We start from the raw sequence: 21720 nt of genomic DNA on the forward strand, positions 1-21720 counted from the left end.
TCGGGCTGACCTTTTTGAACAATGCTGTGGAGGGATGGAGTTTACTGTGCAGTAAAAAAGATGTTTTAATTCTGTCCCACCTTTCATCTCTGCTCCTCGTCTCTGCTGCAGGTCGTCTCTACGCGATGCAGACAGGAATGAAGCTGGACAGTAAAACACCAGAGTGCAGAAAGTTCCTGGTCAAACTCATGGACCAGCTGGAGACGGTAAGTTTGACCTACAGCACTTCAGTACGTTTTTTTTTCCCCTGTGTGGATTCCCACGGTGCCCAGGAGGCCTGAGGAGAAAATCCTCTATCACAGTACACATCATTTCTCCATAACAGTGTTATACAGAATATCATTATACTGATACTAGGAAACGGTTACCATGGAGTTGCTCAAATGTCCTTTTTTCTGAGAATAAAATGTCTTAAAAGTTTAGATTTGAAAGTGGATTTTTAACAGCACAGCATCCATATTATAGCAGGTCTGGAGCTTTTGATCTTATCTCATGATCAAATAACCAGATGGGGTTGTTTGTTTCTGACTGATCCAGTGTATTAAAGACCTGACAAACAAAGCCATTTCATCACGTTGATACATAAATCCTATAAACTCAATATTTGCATAAATGAGCCCTGCTTATTCGGTTTGCAACGTTGCCATTAATGGCCTAAAGTAACATGAGATCTTAAAGGGAAAAGATACCAAATCTACCATATACCGAAGGGCCTGGGTACAGTAAATGTTGGTATCAGTTGGTGTAAATGATGATGAAACTGAGGTACGGAAATGTCAAAGATATGTTTAAAAAATAAGATAATCGTCACTATTTTATATTTTGTCCACAAAAGAGTAGTGACGAGTTTATTTTTCAGCTGTAAACGTCCTGTCCAGCACATTTACGGGTCGCAATAAACCTAATATCCAAAAAAACCAACCAAAACATCAAAACCAACAAAAAACTGAGCATAAATATCAAATATCAATATCGATATTGGGAATGCAAGTTTATTTATGTAGCAGCTTTCAACAATAAGGACGTTCAAAGTGCTTTACATAAAACATAAAAGACATTAAGATGAGATGTACACAAGACATTATAAAAAGACACATTTAAATAGAATATCAGAGAGTTAAAAAATAGATGGAAAGTAAATACAAACCTAATTAGAAAAAAAACAGAAAAAACAGGAGAATAAATGTTACAGTAATGTGAGAATTTGAAGCTTTTATATGTTGTACATGATAGTAAACTGAATATCTTTAGTTTTTGATCAAACAAAAACAAAACATTTGAAGACGTCACCTTGGGTTCTATGAAATTATGTATATAATTATATGTATAATTAATGTTTCACTGTTTTCTGACATGATATGGGAAGTATGACTAATCGAGAAAATAATAGGCAGATATACAGCTATGGTTCAGTGCAAGATATGGATAAATAATCCCAAATATACTTTAAAAAGACAGCAGTAAACAGAAAAGAGGTCGGGGCTGTGATACACTTCACTGTTAAGTTCACTCTCAGCGTATGTGAGCCGGAGGCTTCAAGTTTCCACATCACACTTGTGTAAGTTGCATACTGGACCATGATTGGCTCCAAACAAGCCGTGACGTCACTGGTAGCTGGTAGCTACACGTGTTAGACTGACATTTAAGGTGAGCTCAGAGAACCTTTCCTCCTTCAGCGGATGAAAACAAACATCATTCTGCACAGAGAAGAGAACAACATCCAACTGAAGGAACAAGAGGAAAAAACATGTTTTTGACTTGAGGAGGACTTTTCCTTTTTATATTTTGATTTTAACGCCTCGATACGTGTGTAATCTTATGTGAGTACTGCCGGCTGGGGCTGAGAGAACTTGTTATGGTATTAATAATGAGTCTGATGAACTGTGCAGCTCCTCAACAGTTTGAAAGGAGGTGAAAATAAATATGAAGAGAAGTCTGGGAAAGAAAACTTGCTGAGGTGTTCTTGTTCTGTTGTACATTCATTTATACACATTAGACCGAGTGTCAGGTGACATAACAGAAAACGCTACATGAAGAATGACGCCCCGCTGTAGAGGCACGCGGCTCAGCTGACAGCCTTATTACTCCTATCAGCATACATCACCAGGAAGTGACCACAAGCTTGGTTTATAAAATGGAAAACGCTGCAGAGAAGCTGCAACACGCAGGACTCAAATATCACCTTTACTGCAGCAGCAGCACACGGATGAATGGCTCTATTCTTTATAAAACACACTGCAGAACTGTGATGCTGCGGTAATGAATACACACATACACATTAAAAGGCTTGACATTTGTTTGGTGTTGTTCGACAGTAGCTGGTTTGAGGTTTCCTTCCTCAGAGATGTGAACTACAGGAGAGCTACCATCACCTCAGAGGGGATCAGTTTCTCTGAAAGTGTGTAGTACACCCCCTACAGTTTGGATATAAAACAGAGCAGGATGATGACTTGAAAAGCATCTTATTTAATGCAAAAAAAAAAGCATCAACCAAGGTGGAGACTTTTGCAGGTTTTAGATAAAATGAACATTCTGCTGCATGGCAATTTCCAACCCTGCTGCACAGAGATAAGAAATAAAGTCATAATAGAGAGACCCTTTTATAAAAAAAAATAACTTAACAGTCTTTCAGGTGTCAGATTCAAATCTGTGTCTCTCTCACATCAGCACACACACTGTAATCACTGATCTAAAAATCTGTTAGTCTGTAATCCTTCTGTACAATTAGACTTTTTTCTGTCAAAGTGTATATGTTAGTTTGGGATCTTAGCATTTCAAGGCAGCTGCATCGAAACGATTACTTTCTCAACAGAAAATTAATCAGCAACTATTTTGATAATCAAATAATCATTTTTGGCATTTTAAGCAAATGCCAAGTGTCTTTTTTTTAAGCAGAAATCCCAAAGATTTGCTACTTCCATTGTCTCAGATGTGAAGATTTGATGCTTTTTTGGGCCATACATGATAGTAAACGTGAATATCTTTGGGTTTTAAACTGCTGGTCGGACAAACTAAGACCTTTTGAAGACATGATGTTGGACTGGGAGTGAATTATAAAGAGTATTTTTCACTACTGTCTGACTTTTTATAGATAAAACCCAGTGTTTCCCCTATAATTGTACAGGCCTGGAGGGCCACCGGGTCAACGAGAGGCCCCATTGAGCCAAAAGAATCTTATCTTTAATGCCAAATATCCCTTCATTTGGAAATCAATAATCATTGTGTTTGGGAGCCTCTGTGTGGCACTATTCTGAAAGGTGAGTCAACCTCTGTGTCGTTGATGTGAGTGCCTCGTCTCTAGGGTTTTTTTCGGTGCGTACCACCGGGCCTGAAAAAAATTCTACTGAAACCATTAATCAAGATAACAATGGGTAGATTGGTAATGAAACTAGCTATTCAGAGCCTTATATTGAATCACTTTTTCATAGATGAGCAGTTGTTTGACAACATCAACAGATATTATATTGAAACATAAAATTTGTTTCACAGTCCAAATTGTCAGAAAAAATGCCCTAACACTGCTGGTAAAGAGAGCAGATCTATATTTTCCTAAAATGAAATGGAAGTTCTGAACAATTACCAACACAGTATATTAATTTTCTGTACTTGCAGTGTTTACAATTACAGGCAAAATTAGATTGTACTGCCAACTGCTGTATGGCAGCGTCAGTTCATTATACATAACATTTTTTCCCCCCATATCCTGCCATGTTACAGTATTCAGAAGCTTTACTGATAGCAGCCCGGCCTAATACAGTGTAAAAACTAGAACTGAAATGAAAATTAATTATCTAAGAGCTTATTTAAAAGCTAAATAAACAGACACCGGCATAGAATGTTAAAGCTATATTCTTATCTGTATAATAAAGTGTAAAAATAATAAAAAATAATTCACTTTAATCAGGTTTGACACGGTCAGAAGCTCTGGAACAAGAGAGTAAGTGGACCTTGATTTGCAGCAGCTGCTGCTGCTCGGTCGAGACCGAGACTGTGAAGCATATTTTAATCTCATGTGAAAAAACGTTTTACAGGTTAAAACCTCACATACATGTTCATGTAAGATATTTCACATGTTCACAGGTGAGACTTATGTATATGTGACACATGTAATGTCACACATGAGACAGCGTTTTATTTGTGATAAATTCACATGGATAGGAGTGGTTGTTGGACATTTAAAATATATAAAAGTCACGTAATCCCGTCACATATAGTTTTCCAACACTTCACTTGTGAAAACATGAATACACATGTTTTTTTTTCATCTTTTAAATGTATGTATTACATCAACAAATATCACTGCGTGCAATAAGACAGGTTCAGTTTGTCTGCCTTTGTTCACCAACCTCACAATTCCGGTTTTTCTTGTTAAAGCTTGAAGTCACAGAGCTCTGACGAGGTTTCTGCTTTCATTTGACACAAATTTACGCGAAGGAGGCTACTCTCTGGATTGTCAACGGGGGCCGAACTAATTAGATTTTACAGAGTTGTTATGACGGGGGAGGGCAGGAGATGAGATAAGAGGAGGTGAATGGGCTCGGAGCATCTCAACGGGGGTCAAACAAACGAGCCTTTAATCATGAGACTGAGAGGAACAGAAGGAGAGAAGACAGAGAGTGTCTTGACTACCGCAAGTCACAACTTTTAAAGTCATTTTGATGCTGTGATGCCATATTCCCAACTGGCAAATAGTGTGTGAAATTATATCTTTTGTTTCTACTCGCACAGCAATTTCTGAGCATGTACAGTCTTAAGATTTGTAGCACTGAGAGAATAAATGTCCCCATGTTCAGACCGAGGGGTTTAACAAATCAGATATAAAGCGGCGAGGAGAGGAGTTAAGAGGAGAAAAGAGGAGGTGAATGAGAGCAGGTCGGGGTCTTTATGGAGGGGAGGAGGAGGTGGGAAGTCCCGCAGAGAGGCAGGAATCGCTTTTATTGATCGCTCAGAGCCAATTAAAGGCAGCAGTGGACAGAGATGAAAACATGGGAACACACACACTCACTCACAGCTGCCCCCTTGAGCCAGCTTTTACAGAAGCTCCAGGGATCGTCATTACTGTCACACATTCAGGATGCTTCTCCCAACGGGACACACATCCGTTGCTTTGATGTGTGTGTTCTTGTTATAGGTGTTACTGGTGTTTGTATTTGCGTAAATGTCTTTATGTTTGTGTGCTTGAGTGTATTTCTGTGTGTTATAATTTGTTTCCCTCCAGAAGTATATTATTTTTCAAAGCAAAACATATCTCATTTTTCTTGATATATTCTTCCTTTCTGCTACAGTGGACTTTACACTTAAAAAGGTTTGGTTTCTGCCTGCCGCAGATATACCAATATTAGCATATACATATGTTGGCCTGTTAGTCAGAAGAAACCACTTAAGAAAAATGCCAAAGATATGATAAACGATATCTCCATTAATTAGTTTGTCTTACTAAGATTTTTAGTTTTTTTAAAATTTAAAGGATCCTTATAAAAAAAAAAAAAATCACACAGAGGTTCTAAAATGTTGGGTGGCAGGTCCAGCGCTTCAGTGAGGAACGTTCTGAAATCTTGGGTGACAGCTCCAGCATGTCAGTGAGGAACGTTCTAAAATCTTGGGTGACAGCTCCAGCATGTCAGTGAGGAACGTTCTAAAATGTTGGATGACAGCTCCAGCATGTCAGTGAGGAACGTTCTAAAATCTTGGGTGACAGCTCCAGTATGTCAGTGAGGAACGTTATTAAATGTTGGATGACAGGTCCAGCATGTCAGTGAGGAACGTTCTAAAATCTTGGGTGACAGCTCCAGTATGTCAGTGAGGAACGTTATTAAATGTTGGATGACAGCTCCAGCATGTCAGTGAGGAACGTTCTAAAATGTTGGATGACAGCTCCAGCGCTTCAGTGAGGAACGTTCTAAAATGTTGGATGACAGCTCCAGCGCTTCAGTGAGGAACGTTCTAAAATGTTGGATGACAGCTCCAGCGCTTCAGTGAGGAACGTTCTAAAATGTCAGGTGAAAGGTCCAGCGCTTCAGTGAGGAACGTTCTAAAACGTTGGGTGGCAGGTCCAGCGCTTCAGTGAGGAACGTTCTAAAATGTTGGGTGGCAGGTCCAGCATGTCAGTGAGGAACGTTCTTAAATGTTGAGTGACAGTTCCAGCGTGTCAGTGAGGAATGTTCTAAAATGTTGGGTGACAGTTCCAGCGTGTCAGTGAGGAATGTTCTAAAATGTTGGGTGACAGTTCCATAATGTCAGTGAGGAACGTTCTTAAATGTTGGGTGACAGTTCCAGCATGTCAGTGAGGAACGTTCTTAAATGTTGGGTGACAGTTCCAACATGTCAGTGAGGAACGTTCTAAAATGTTGGGTGACAGTTCCAGCGTGTCAGTGAGGAACGTTCTAAAATGTTGGGTGACAGGTCCAGCACATCGGTGAGGAACGTTCTAAAATGTTGGATGACAGCTCCAGCACATCAGTGAGGAACGTTCTTAAATGTTGAGTGACAGGTCCAGTGTGAGGAACGTTCTAAAATGTTGGGTGGCAGGTCCAGCACATCGGTGAGGAACGTTCTACAATGTTGGGTGACAGGTCCAGCATGTCAGTGAGGAACGTTTTAAAATGTTGGATGACAGCTCCAGCACATCAGTGAGGAACGTTCTTAAATGTTGAGTGACAGGTCCAGCGTGAGGAACGTTCTAAAATGTTGGGTGACAGGTCCAGCATGTCAGTGAGGAACGTTCTAAAATGTTTGATGACAGTTCCAGTGTATCAGTGAAGAACGTTCTAAAATATTGGGTGACAGGTCCAGCGCTTCAGTGAGGAACGTTCTAAAATGTTGGATGACAGTTTCAGCGTATCAATGAGGAACATTCTTAAATATTGGGTGGCAGTTCCAGCAGGTCAGTGAGGAGGGTTCTAGATGGTTTGGTTTTGTCCATATCCATAAAAATGGGTTCTAGATGGTTTGGTTTTGTCCATATCTATAAAAATGGGTTCTAGATGGTTTGGTTTTGTCCATATCTATAGAAATCCAAAAACTCTTTCCTCTAAAGTCATTGTTCATCTCTCTAGCTGTAGTCTGTGCTGTGTATAGACTTGTACAGCGATCGCTCCTCTCTGTCCTGCTGTTATTACAGACATGTCTGAACTCACCATGACCCCTCCACTCACTCATGAACCTGTCTCTTCTGTCGAGCCCACAAACATCTAGGACTTATGGGAAAAGGATGTTTGTCGAAGGCCGCTAAAAACATAAATATTGAATAAACAACAAAGGTTCTGTTCTAAGGCTGGATTCTAAGTTATTAGTGTAGTTACAAATGTCAATGGGATGAATGTGGTTTTCTTACCTCTGGAACAAAACTGTTCCAGTTTCATTCAGGCTCTCTATATCCTAGAGTGCAAGATGACTTCATAAAATGTCTTGTTTTGTTTGACCAACAGTCCAGATAGAAAGATGTTCAGTTTACTATGAGGAAGATAAGCATCAAATCCTCATATTGGAGAACCTGGAACTATCAATTGTTTGGCATTTTTGCTTAAAAAATTTACCTAAATGATTCAGTGATGATTTGATGTTCTCCAGACTTCCTCAGTGCAGCTCTCGAAAACATGGGGATACCTTGAGTTTTTTTTTTTCTATGTTCCACTCCTTTATGAACCGTAGCTGGTAGTTGTGACTCATCTCTACAGAGCGAGTGAACGAACGAGCGAGGACACAAACCACAACCTCTTTCTCTTTCCCTGATGACCTGGCTCGTACGCACAATACATGTTGGACTCATTAGTTCTATTTTTCCACTGGCTCAACTCTCTGAGGCTTCACTCTCTCTGGGACGATGGAAAATCACTTGTTTCAAAATCAGTTTCATATGTTGCAGAGTAGGAAATCACAAGCAGCTACCTGGCAGATGTTGCTAAATTTAGAGGCTCGTCTGCTCCACAAGCCACGGAGGTTACAGTCTAAAAATACATTAATGGGATTGTGGACGAAGGTCGTGCAGGGATGAACCAGAGACAGTGGTCAGCTAATAACACACATTTCTTGAGCATCACAATCACACACATAATTCTTAATACATGTTAAATGCCTTTTAAGGAATTTATTTGTTATTATTGTGATTGATGACAATTCTATCGTCACAGCGTGTTTGAGAATAGGCAATTTAGACAAATAGGCAACATGTTTTACACTAGAAATGATCAAGTAAAATAATCCATGAACAGTAGGAACTCAAAGAACAGTCTTAAACTCAAAGATATTCAGTTTGCAATAATATAAAACAGAAAAAAAAGCAGCAAATCTTCACATTTCAGAAACTGGAACAAGACAATGTGTGGAAGTTTTGGTAGAAAAATAAATTCAATTTGATTACTCAACTATCAAAATAGTTTCTGATTAATTTTCTGTAAACAGATTAATCAATCAATCAACTAATTGTTGCAGCTCTAGTTGAATTTAAAGACCGAGCTTGATGTTTGATGATTAAAACACAATTGCAACTAAAGATTATTTTCATTATCGATCAATGTGTTGATTATTTTCCCGATTTAGTCCATTAGTTGTTCAAATCTATAAAATGTCAGAAAACGGTGAAACATTTCAATCACAGTTTCCTAAAGTCCAAAATGTTTTTTCCCAACCAACAGTCCACAAATCAAACATATTCAGTTTATTGTCATCAGAATTAGAAATACTTAATTGATCCCTGACGAGAAATAGGGTCATCTTACAGTAACTCACATTCTAGAAGAGAAATATATTTATATAAGCAAAGAGAAATCATAAGAAACATGTATTATATGTGCATTATACAATACAATATATACAATATATATCTAAATAAGATATAAGGCTAAATAAACCTGCTGGAACAAGGGAAATGCAGCATTTCTTTCTTTGAAATGACTTAAAATATTTGGCGATTGATTAATATCTGTCCATCGATTAATCACCTAATCGTAGCAGCTCTAGATGTCAGCCTAATGTTTAACATTTTAAAAGTTGCTGAAATCCACTTAAAGTTGGGTTAAATGGACACCTCAGAGTGAGCTGAAGCCTGAGAGAGACGGTGTTCAGTGTGGTGAGTTTTCCCTTTGATCCCAGATTCTTTATATTCCCTGACCAGTTGTCTTCTTTCATTCTGCACTCTGCACTTCTTTCACTCAGCCACAGTGGTTTTACAGTTCCCTGCTCTGCTGCAACACACGCACACACACACACACACACACACACATGCTGATGAAGTCAGTGAACAGTGTGTCTATTCAGGCCGGTCAGGGTCCACCTGTTGGAAAGGAGCCAGCGTGTTTGCTTTAGTGGTTTTACAAGAAACCTGAAGCCCTGTGAGAGAGAGATGGAGAGAGAGAGAGAGAGAGAGATGGAGAGACATTACATGCCTCCTACTGAAGCAAGGACATGTTTGCTTGAGTTATGATGATCTACTTTAATGAGACGCTTTCGAAACACACAAAACCAAAATCTTTTAAGAAGACATCCACATCCACTGACAGTGTACAGGTTTATGCTGCCGAGACACAACAAGCATAAGAAAATGCATGTAGGATGAACATAAGGGCTGCAACTAAAGATTATTTTAATTATCGATTAATCTGATTATTTTTTTATTATTTGCACACAGGCTAAGAGTCCATTTCATTCATTCCAATTATTTACATTTACAACATTTATCTGACTGTTAACCTACCAGAAAAAAACTGATATCAATAAATGTTCCCAAAACTTGAAACTGGATTTTTAGTACCTTCAGTATATCATAACCCTGAATCATTGGGTCAAGCTGGGTCACAGCAATAATGTAAATCTCTGTGGAATCTTAAAGACACTTCATCTTGGAAACCAGACTTGTTTTTGTCTGTTTTGCATTCATTTTCACAAATAACGTCAGTTTAAACAATTAATTTACGCCATAAAAAACTGGAGCTGTCACTTATTGCCAGACTTTGTAACAGCGGCTCACTTGATCTATTGAAAAGTAAAATAAAACAACTGTCAGTTCACTTTATCTAAACATAAAGCAACTAGCTACTAGGGTGACAAGTGTTCCCACCAAGGGCTTTGATTCATTTCCTGATTAATCGTCTCGTCTATAAATGTCAAAAAAATTCCAACAAAATGCCTGTTATAATTTCTACGAGCCCAAGGTGACGTCTTAAAATGTTCTGTTTTGTCTGATCAACAGCCCAAAACTCAAAGATGTTCGGTTTACTATCATGTATGACTCATAAAATGATGAAATCTTGATCTTGGCTGTCTCTGATCAAAACCAACAACTCCTGACTCAAGTCCAAGTCTTTAACTTTATGCATTAAAGGAAAAATCCGGTTTATTTCAACCTGATGTATTTCCCATAAATGTGGCCATTGTGGCTCTTTGTGTCACGCTAATTTCGCTCCCTCCAGCTCTGTTACAGAGATTCCAGTACACAGAAACTAGCTGCCTGTAGCAGCCATTATAGCTAACTGCATGAGGAAAGCTATTTATTTGGAAAGCTGTAGGAGTCTTGGCAGCTCGCCGTGATGCTTGGCGTTGTGTGCGATAGACATCTTTTTTGTGAATAGCAGGAATCTCTATAACGGAGCTGGAGAGAGCAAAGTTAGCATGACACATAAAGCCACAGTTGCAACATTTATGGGAAATACATCAGGTTGAAATAAAGTGGAATTTTCCTGCAAGTCCTAATCAAATCATTATGTTCCCTTAACCAAATTGAATGTTACCCTACTGGTTTTAGATGATTATTTGTGCGTTTGTGTTCCAGATGAAGAAGGAGTTGAGTGATAATGACTCCATCAGTCAGGAGGTCGTCGGAAACGCCCACATTGAAAACTACGCCTTAAAGATGTTCCTCTATGCCGACAACGAGGACCGAGCAGGACGATTCCACAAGTAAGAAACACGAAACCTCTCCTCTCCTCTCCTCACATGACCACCTCCTGATCACATGACCACTTCCTGATCACATGACCACCTTAGTCATGGAGTGTTTCTGCTCCTCTTAACACGACTACTGACACTGATAAATGTGTCTGCTGATTTCTAACCTGGTGAGGAACAAGTTGCCTTATATGGACATTTTAGGGGGCATCAATGACGCTAATGATGAAATCTCAGGAACCTCCTCCTGAACAGGTGACATTCATCAGGCTGAAACCAGAGATTTACTGCAAGTTTGCGGCGTTAAGAGAGTTTGTTGGAAGAACAGACCTCATAGAGAAAAAGAGAAAAGTCAAAGGTTTAGGAGAAGAAAACGAAAATGTGAGAAAACTCCACCGGCCCGCCTCTCGCTCTGTGTGTGTGTGTGTGCCCAAAAGGTCTTCACCTACATTTTCCCAGACCGTCGAGGGAACTAAAACTCGCATCTCTAATCTCTTGGGTCAAATCAGTTTTATTTGCATAGCCTAAAATCAGTTATTCGTCTCAGAGGGTTTAACAATCCGTACAAGCAGTCCCAGACAGTCACAGGGGCAGCAGGTCACTTTTTCCTCCATAGAAGAAGAAGAAGAAAATGTTGCTGGTTCTTATTTAGGTCAGGAAACCACCTCACCCAGCTTGATTTCAGCCTGTTGATTTAGTTGTATGTGTGTGTGTTTCAATATTTGATATCAAAAAGTGTGATAAGAGTGTTTTGACAGGAATTAACTGAAAGCAGGAGTGTTTTTCCTCTGGACTGGGTGTGGTTTACATCATGTTAATGCTGCACTTTTGGAAAATACCAAGAAACAGACCTTTTAACCTTTTCAAGTGCTTTCTCCACAATCAGCTCTTCCCTTTCACCGGAAATAGGGAATTTTTTAAGAAGACGTATGAAGAGAAGCCAAGAGGAAGGGTAAAAAAATAAGAAAAGTGGACACATTGTCCCACTATGCATGTCCAAATAATTTCAGTTTTAGCTTCTACACTCTGCTGCTTATGTGAGATAAAACTCATAATAAAGTAAAGCTGCACCTGATTTTCCACGTCAAACTTAATTCATCTTTCTAATTTGATAATTGGAGTGTTTGTAATCATTAATAAATCCATCTGGAGCTCTTTGAATGATCCTATTTAAAGAGGCAGGCCATATTATGAGACTAGATTTAAGTAATTGGACAAGTTGAATTAAAGGATTAGTTTCACTGGATAATTCACTGTTCATTCATTTCATTCCACTTATCACTGTACTTCTGGAATATGATATGTGGATTTTTATGAAGGGGTCTTTTCCAGACAGGAAACATCTGGGAACAAAATAAATCCTCATAGGAGAAAGAATTTTTATATGTCTTGCACATGGTGTCCTCCAAGAAAGATCTGTTCCCTGTTCTTCTTCCTGAGGTTTCTCCATTTTTTTTTTTTCACTTTTATGTTCTTTTCTTTTTCTAAAGTCGAGTGACGATGTAAAGATACAGGTCGTCATTTGTTGTTAAATCAACATTTTTCATTTTTTTGGCTTTTGACTACAGGAAAATATAGAGAAGAACGTGTAAATAGAGCCAACCCCTTTATCTAGGTAACCATGAGCAAAAGTAATCACGTGATCACAAATTAAGAAAGTACAGTTCACATCACTCAATCCATCTCAGACTCAAGCACATGGAGAGAGCAGTCAGCAAAACAGAGCAAAAAATCATCATCATGTTACTAAAGTTATCAGTCTTGTATCTTAATTAAAAAAGATAAGTTTTGGACATTATTGCATGTTAATTTAAGTCAGTGTAAGCTACAAAACAAGGTCATAAACTTAGCATAACTGTGGATCTGAGCCGCTGTATGAAACAGTTTTGTCAAAATGGAGGTAGTGGGGTAAAACGTGCCAGTGATGTTGAGTCAATGGTTCACTTTACCCCCAAAAATTATTTTCTGATATTCTAGAGACTGTTGAGATGTTAAGTTTAAGCCACACACAAACATGCTGTACATACAGATGGGTGACAAATTAAAGGAAAAGCCGACATAAAGTGTCTCAGTAAGGTGTTGGACCACCAGAACAGCATCAATACACCTTGGCATTGATTCTACAAGTCTCTGAACTCTTCTAGAGAGATGAACACCATCCATCCAAAAGATATTCCCTCATTTGGTGTTTTGATGATGATGGTGGAGAGCGCTGTGTTCAAATAGGTTGAGATCTGGTGACTGTGAAGGCCATAGCATATGATTCACATCATTTTCATACTCATCAACCCAGTCAGTGACCCCTCGTGTCGTGTGAATGGGGGCATTGTCATTAAAATGGAAACATATACACTTATGTTATTGCCTTAAGATTATGTTACACTGCCTTATAGTCAAAAGCTCATTGTAAGACTTTATGATCTCTGCTTCCCGTATGAAAATGTTTTTAACAGATAGTATCAAAGGTGAGGTGTGGGACTTGGTCACTGTAACTTTAGAGGGAATGTCCAGGGAGGAAAGGCAGATAAGGATTTGGCCTTCAACTCTTAATTCTCAGCAGAGATAGAAAGAAATTCCCTAGAGATATGGTGAATTAATTAAAAATAACTGTTAGGGTGATGGGATGATTGTGATGCATGTGGCTTTATATGCAAGTACCAACACTGAACTGTCATTCAATATCTCTTCAGCCTAGCAAACCGGGAGATCTGGACTTGCAAATATGTATTATTCTGGATATTGCAATAAAACTCTGGAAGAACTTGCTCTCTGTGAATTCATCTTAAATTTCCACTACAGTCATCCTGAAAGAAACAACTCCCATCAAGATAGAAACGTTTGCTCATAGGATAAAGGTGATGACTCAGAACAACTTTGTATTGATTTGCAGTGACCCTTCCCTCTAAGGGGACAAGTGAACCCAAACCATGCCAGCAAAATGCCCCCCAAAGCATAACAGAGCCACCAGACCCTCTCACTGTAGGGGTCCAGCATTCAGACCTGGACCAGTTTTTCCTTTAATTTGTCACCTGTCTGTATACACAAAAAAATGGCAATGATGGCATTAATAAAGTTCAAAATTATCTCAAATTTGTTTGATTTTGTGTAATTTTATATCAGTATTTAATGGTAGCACTTATTACCCATAGAGCACTCAATTTACCCCATCCCCATGCTCATTTTAGCTCTACCTTGGGGACTAACTTTTTTTGGTGGGTCATTGTTCCAAAACCATAATAATTAGATAACTTGTTTTAATTTCCATGGGTACACAACAACCTGAGGTATATATATTTACTATTATTTGAAACAAATACACTTTCATTTTGCAGTAAAATCATCAAATGTATCTTTGTCTTTGTAACCTTTGTCAAAGCTGGTACGAGTATCTTTACACAGTGGGATTGTTTTTGCTGGACCGATTTGCGTCTCTGAAACGTGAAATTCACTTGTGAATGTATATAAATGGCTGTATTTATTGATTGTTGACTTAAGATTAATTTTTAATGATGCATTTCATTTGTTACTGACTTTTTTCTGAGCACATGTACAGCAAAACTAGATTTCCATGTCTATAATTAGAGTGTAATGAAAGTTTGTCTTGCACCTATGTTTCATCTTCTCAACACCACCTCCCAATAATCATGGGAAATATTAATTACACCTCCGTCCAGTTTCAGTACAATCCAACGCCACACACCGACGTTTAACAGCCCACATGAGTTTCTTATGACACCTGTAGGAGTTGTTTTTTCCTCAGCTTTTCACACAATCAGAAGAATAAAAGGTGTGCATCCTGTTATTAGTCGAGTTATAACAAGATGCGCCGGAGCATCTCTCTGATGATGCTGACAGCCCTGTCAGCTGAAGAGCCGCTTCAAATTTAGTTTAGCAAACTTCACTAACATTCAGCATCAGAGCTGAGAGCGTCAGAGTCAGATGCTCTGCATTGCACTGCCTTCACTTTTCAAAGTTATGTATTTATGTCATTTAGAGTCTTTTTATTAGCTGTCATTCATCAAGGATTCAACTGACAAAATGTCAGATGTGAGTCAACTCGAGCTGCTTTTACGCGAAATCATTGACTGGCTGACATTTATGGGTTGATGAATGATGATGGGTTGTCATATTCAAGTAAAGACAAAAAGCATCTGTTGCAAACAAACCTGCACACTATTAACTTGTAATGATACACTTTACATTTCGATGCCAGATCTTCATCAGGCAAATAGACTGACTGTAAGCCTGCAACCAATTGCATTCTCCATTGCAATAGGAAGGCATAAATGCCAAACATCAATTTACTATATGACATACAAACATGGAGCAAGAAAAGTAAAACACTCTGTATCGTAACACTCATAAATGTACCTCAAAAATGCTTACATTAAATGTGTATATTAATATGCAGTAAATGCTTAAGGCCCCAAAGGCTAAACTTCATTCTCAAGAATAAGGGTGTGTGATATTAGATGGTGAACGATTATAATGTCTCCACTATCTGCCTTTACAGAGAGATCATTAGTATTGTGCAACAGTGCACATTGTTGTTGTGCTGTTGGGTACAAAAACACAGCCCTTTCGAAAGGGTGATATCTAATCATTGGCTATTTCCTTAGAGGAAATAATTACTGTGTCCTTGAGTTGCTGTTTGTCTACAGCCAGAGTCCGGTGCTTGAATGTGCGTTTGCCCCGCCTGCATTATTTAAGATGGCTTCTCATTGTTGCAAACTATTTTCCTGATGAAGGTCTAGCACCAAAACACACCAAAAACACCAAATGTATCATTGCAAGTTAGACAGTGTGCGAAAGTTTGTTTGCAACTTTTGATCCATTCGTCGCTTTCCTGCACACCTGTCTTATTAAAGAGATGTACTTTTCAGCTCAAGTGGCTTAGAAAGCATCTGTCACCGTCTAAACCAGCTGTAAACATGTATTCAATGGGCTGTAAAACAAGAAAAATGTCATAAAAACAACTCTGAACTACAGTATATTAGAAAATGTCACTGCTACAAGTGAGCTGCATCCTGTGGACATGAGGAGTTATGTTTTATTTTGGGATTAACAGGTATCACAACAGGAAAATTAGTTTCCCTCCCTGTCACTAAGTGTGAGCAGCTTGCAGCAGGTTGTGGAGGATGAATGGATGCAGGCGACAGGTTCTCTGGAGATGTTTGTGGTGTAAATAACAGCTCAGAAGCTTTCTGTTTCCAGCAGGTACATTAAGCAGGATTGGGTAATATTTCTGTTCCGCTGAAGGGGGAACACAAACAGCCTGCGGTTTTACGAGAAGCAACAGTCTGCGCTAACAGGACCCAGGCTTCAGCGGGGTGTTATATCACCACTATATAAACACACACATGCATAAAAACATAGTGAACACACAGTCACATACAAATAACAACAAGTATACATGTAGGCACATACATACACATTCACAGACTCTGACACACACATGTTGAAGCACAGTGGTGAATGTTTATGGGAAACTTTGGTGGAATAAGAAACTTCCTCCAACATGTTGAGGCCACTGCTAAGTAGCTCACACAGCAGGACACAAGGAACCCTTTCTTATTCCTTACCTTCACTGTATGTGTGTGTGTGTTTGTGTGTGTGCCATGATCGGAAATGACCTCTAACCAAGTGCCGGTAAATCTGGGCTGTGGTTGCTCAGTTTTTTAATGTTAAAACCAGAAAACATCATTCAGTAGTTCAACTAATTTACTGAATCTTACTTAAAGGGAAAGTTCACTGCCGTGATCATGATGATTTCTTAAAACTAAGTCACCTTTGTAGTAGAAATGTGCAATTAATTTTGAAATTGGTGCCCTATGACTAGAGAAAACTGAGAAAAAGGCTGTAGATTCCCCAAACCGTTCTTAAGGGGGAATCCTACAACAACCAGTATGCATTGCGCATGTCCCGTCCAATCAGACAGACTCTACTGACGTTGTGTTCACAGCCAGCAGAGCAGCCGTTTAGCAAAGACTGAGCAGCGTTATATATTTTTACTGAGGCTTATTTTCATTTGCAATACGTTCTTCCTTATTTAGTCTAAATATATCGTACCAGTGTGCAAGGATCATAAAACAAACAACGCGCTGGAGTCAGTTATGACGATAATTGCAAACTTACCAAAAGCTGCATGGCTGCACTCAAGCCAGAGCTGCTGACGGACAGTCAAACACCCCTGAGACTGCCATCTCTATTTGAGCTTGTTTGCGGAAACAATCATGGATGAAGGGATGAAAAACTGCAACCAAACACTGTTTCTTTTACCTGTTTTTGATGCTGAGGAGCCGAACCCGGATTGTGCTCAAGCTGGATGCAGCTGCAAAAGTTAACTTACAGGTAACTCAACACAGTCGCTTTTTGCTGTTCTGTATTGACTTAAAGGAGACCTATTATGCACATTTACAGCTCTATACTTTTATTTTTGGACTCCACTAGAGTAACTTTGCATGATTCACAGCCGTATCAAAGTCGTGTTAAGTTACCGCCGATGCAAACCCAACATTTCCTGCTTTGCTGTTTCAAATTAAAACAACAGCTTATTTTACTTTGCCCTGCTGTGTAACAGAAAAACACTCACAGCATTCCAGCTCAACTCGATTCATGCCTCGGCGTGACTACCTCCAAAACAATGGAAAAATGCCATAACGTTAGCGGAGCAGAGCAGTGAACTCACGCGCTGTGCGAGGAGCAGATGACCATATAAAGAAATCTGTCACAAGCCAACGTCGGCTCGGACTGAAAGAAAAAACTGTTGGAAACATTCAGAGCAGTCTGAAGCCAGTGCTTTTTGCTAACAGGGATGACTTCTACATACTTTTACCTCATTATTTGACACTTTGGCCACGTTTAATATGAACATCCAACATTGTAACATTATATATATATGACTGAAAATAAGGAAAAGCATAATAAGTTTAAAGGTTAACCAAAGCACCGCAAAGTTTGTTCAAGCACAGGGTTTTTAAGTCCGTCTCCATTCTCTCTGACGATCCTCATTGGTCACCGGTAGATGCTGCAAAGCTACCCTGGCTGCAGTGCCTGTCTTTTGGCTGCCAATGTAATGTAGCTCCGGTGGTGGTAGCTTCCTCCTCCACAGTCTGTTGTATCTGATTCCACAGCACATATTCTGCCTTATATCATAAAACAAGTTTTCTTTCAAATATGCTGATATTTTAAAGTATTTAGCAGTATGATATTTTAGTGTCTGCTTTTATGTATCACTAGCATAACATGGTAGATGGAGTGTTTTGGGAGACCCACCTTTGACAGTCCTTGAAGGCACCACTCCAGAAAATGAGGAAACGTAGTCAGTATTCTAAGGCAGATTTCCAAAGGCCGCTGGATGACGTGTTTTGCGTCACCTGGTGGACTTTTGCCACTAAGTGAGTGGAGAGCTCTGGGTGCAGGCAACATGGAAGGAAGTTAAACAATGTTCATTTGCATATACTATTCACATTGTATACAATTCTGAATGAAAATTGGCAAAGTTTCCCTTTAATAATTACACATTCAGCTGTTATAATGGGGAAAGAGCAGGGCACTAATTCAATATAATGTTATGTAATATAACTTTTAATGTAATCTGAGACTTGGTTATCATAATATTTAGATAAAACTGGAGCATCATTCGGACTAGATTTGTGTCTGTTGGGGAGATTACCTCAATCAGTGATTTTAATCCAGTCCCTCTCTGTATGTGGCTCATTTCTCACCCATACCCCAGTAATAATTACAGAAAATCCCATCCTAAATGATATTTTAAGCTGGAGCTTTCCCTCTACTGTATTTTATGAGCTCAGTGTAAAGTGTGACTTATTGACATGTTGTTGCATCATACCTTGCTGAAACACTGAACTGATGAACTAAAAGTTTTGTGTTTCCTTCTTTCTCCTCCCTCTCTCCATCTTTCACTTCTTCTATCCCTCTAAATTTCTAAACCCTCCCTCCATCTTCACCTCTATAACTCCGTTTCCACCCTCTCATCTACCATCTTTGATTCTTTCTGTCCTCCTCCTCCTCTTTTCTTCCCACAGGAACATGATCAAGTCCTTCTACACAGCCAGTCTGCTGCTGGATGTCTTGTCTGTGTTCGGGGAGTTGTCAGAGGAGGTAAGATAAAGGCCTGGTCGGGAATCACCAGTCTGATCTCTGCAAACGTTCTTAAGAGATAAAAATCAACCAAAAACAGATTTAGAACAAAACATAGATTACTGTAAGGGGTCCAGATAAGGCAGGAAGGTAGATAACTTATTAAAGGATACAGCTGGCTTTGTTCTATCTTTTTAAAATGATCTAAAAATCCCCTGAAGACACCCAAAACCAGCATAACATTCATCCCGGTAACAGGTTTTGTCTGTGTGGCCAAAGCCTGATAACAATTATGTATCTGTGCTAAAGAACTGACACTAAAACAGAAAAGAGAGACCAACATAGCGTATTGGCCTGCATTTGAGACGGCTTTCCTCTTCCAACAACTGTTTCTGGAAAAAGACACACTGAAGACTTATTGAACATCATTCATTGTCTGTAGTCTGACTGATACTGAATTTTAGAGTCTGATACCAATATCAATATTTCAGTGAAACCTGGTAAATGGACTGTACTTATTCAAAGAACTTTACAATAGCCTCACATTCACCCGTCTACAAGCTCACACAGCGATAATAATAATAATAGCTTTATTTGTATAGCACTTTTTAAGACACAAAGTCAACAAAGTGCTTCACAGGATGAAAAAATAAGATGCATAGACACACATAGTAAAACTAAATTATGGACATGACATCAAACATGCAGAAATGAAATATATGATGGTGTAAGCTACCATGCAAGGCACTGGTCTAACCACTAGGAGAAACTGGGGTTGAATGGGATTCTGGTTGGTTTTACTCCTCGACCATAACAACCAGACAGAGACCCTTTATAGAAAGTGGTCTCCGTCCACCCATGAATGAGTTCTGGAGCGGTTTGTTTAGGGTGAGAACCTGATCTGACCTCCATCTGACTGACTACAAGGTTCCAAACTGGTGTGCTTTGCATGCTGGGATGCTAATGAGTGAAATCAGCACTTGCTAGCAGCTATCCCATGGATGTAAGAGAGCTGATAAGACGCAGCTGTCAGTTTCCCCCAGTGGCGATTTGCCATATTGCAGCGACAGAATCCCTTGGGGCCCAAAGAGCATTTTCCCCCATAGACCGCCATTATAAAAGAGACATCTCGAAATGAAACCAAGGTCAATCATTACTCTTTGTATTATGAATTTTGAATGCCTGGAGGTTTTATATTTGTAAAACTTTCCCAGAGCCTAGAAAAGCCGTTTCTCAGTGTGTGACGTCATACGAATGTTAAGTCTGTGGGCCAAGCGGGAATGTGCAGGCGGGGCAAACGGGTGCCATCTTTGAGTCTTTTCTCGTATTCACTCGTCATTCATAGCTAGGTAAGTCCTCTGTTGATCCCTTACTCTGGAAGTTAGCAAGCATTAAATAATCATGATCAAAAAATACAGTCAAAGTAAATATGAACAGCTGGTAAAATAAACAAAGTGATGATACACATTGATTGCCGTGGATATAAAGGAACTTTATTTTTTACAGTTGCATCATAGTAACAATTTAGATATGATGAAAAAGGCTTCGAGAGCCTGGAAATTGTTGGTTCATGTATCTTGAAAGTGCTTGAAAAGTGCCAGAATTTTACTCGTTAAAAGCTGTACGAACCCTGATATTAATACTGGTATCGGCCTCGAAAATTCAGTATTGGTAGGGCTATAGCATAAAACATCAAGGGCATTTTTTTACATTTTTTTCCAAATTTGAATGGTAAAATATTTATAGTGAATCTATATTTACTCTCCACTCTTTACAGTTTAGAAAAAATATATCAATATTATATTATTATATAATCTACCATTTATTTTCTCAATTATTCGATTATTCTTGTGGTCTGTGAAATGTTGGTAAATTGAGAAAAATGTCTCCATCACAAGTTTCTAGAGTCCATGGTCACTTTCCAAAGTGTGTTGTTTTGTCTGACCAACAGTACAAATCTTAAAGATAATCAGTTTTATCACAGAATAGTATGAAAACTAGGAAAGATTCACATTTGAGAAACTGGACTGTGGGTTTTTTCTATAACCTATTACATTATGAGGCTCTCCCTGTCCTCCCTTTCCTGGCAGAAATCATGTCCTCTTTTTTTTTTTTCATTAAATAGCTTTACAGCGAGTCACTTTTCTTGTGAAATTTTGTTATTGTGACATTAAACCTCTTGTCCTTCCAAGGCACGGAGTAATATCACAGCCAAGTCATTCACTGATTAGAGATGACGAGCCACTAGCCACTTGTTTTTACAATGAGACTGAGCCCATACAAACATAGCCTTGCCTCAGAACACACCTCAGCACTCCAGTGTGTCATTGTTCTATGTTGCTGCTGAAAACATGGCACTTATCTGGCACAACCAGGAATTTCTCTATTCATTCTTATCAGCCTCATGTCAGCATACATCTGGTTCCCCCACCTCGCTTTGCCTTTTCAGCTCTTTTCAGCTTTAAAACATCCTGCCTCTTCAACCCACTCAGAGTTACCCTTTACCACCATTACCCCAATTAACCCCCTACTACCTCTACCCCTACCACTTCTTCCCTTACCCTGTCACCAGTGGTGGAAGAAGTACTCAGATCCTTTACTTAAGTACCAATACAGCAGTGTAAAAGTACTCCATTACAAGTAAAAGTCCTGCATGAAAAATCCTACTTAAGAAAAAGTTCTTCCAAGGTTTCCAACCTAGGGGTCGGCCCCCTAAGAAGGGTCACCAGATAAATC

The 21720-nt window shown here is 39.1% G+C and overlaps 1 protein-coding gene across 3 annotated transcripts in view; it reads left to right on the top strand.

The window, feature by feature from the left end:
- Window positions 1-21720, top strand: part of vta1 (vesicle (multivesicular body) trafficking 1) — a 76931-nt gene that overhangs the window by 21431 nt on the left and 33780 nt on the right. For all 3 annotated transcript variants that reach the window (XM_044377101.1, XM_044377102.1, XM_044377100.1), the window contains exons 2-4: window positions 112-206; window positions 10766-10893; window positions 18930-19005. In XM_044377101.1, the coding sequence (XP_044233036.1) occupies window positions 112-206; window positions 10766-10893; window positions 18930-19005 (299 nt within the window). The remainder of the gene's footprint in view (window positions 1-111; window positions 207-10765; window positions 10894-18929; window positions 19006-21720) is intronic.

Source organism: Thunnus albacares, chromosome 16 (genome assembly GCF_914725855.1).
Source record: "Thunnus albacares chromosome 16, fThuAlb1.1, whole genome shotgun sequence".
Lineage (NCBI taxonomy): Eukaryota > Metazoa > Chordata > Actinopteri > Scombriformes > Scombridae > Thunnus > Thunnus albacares.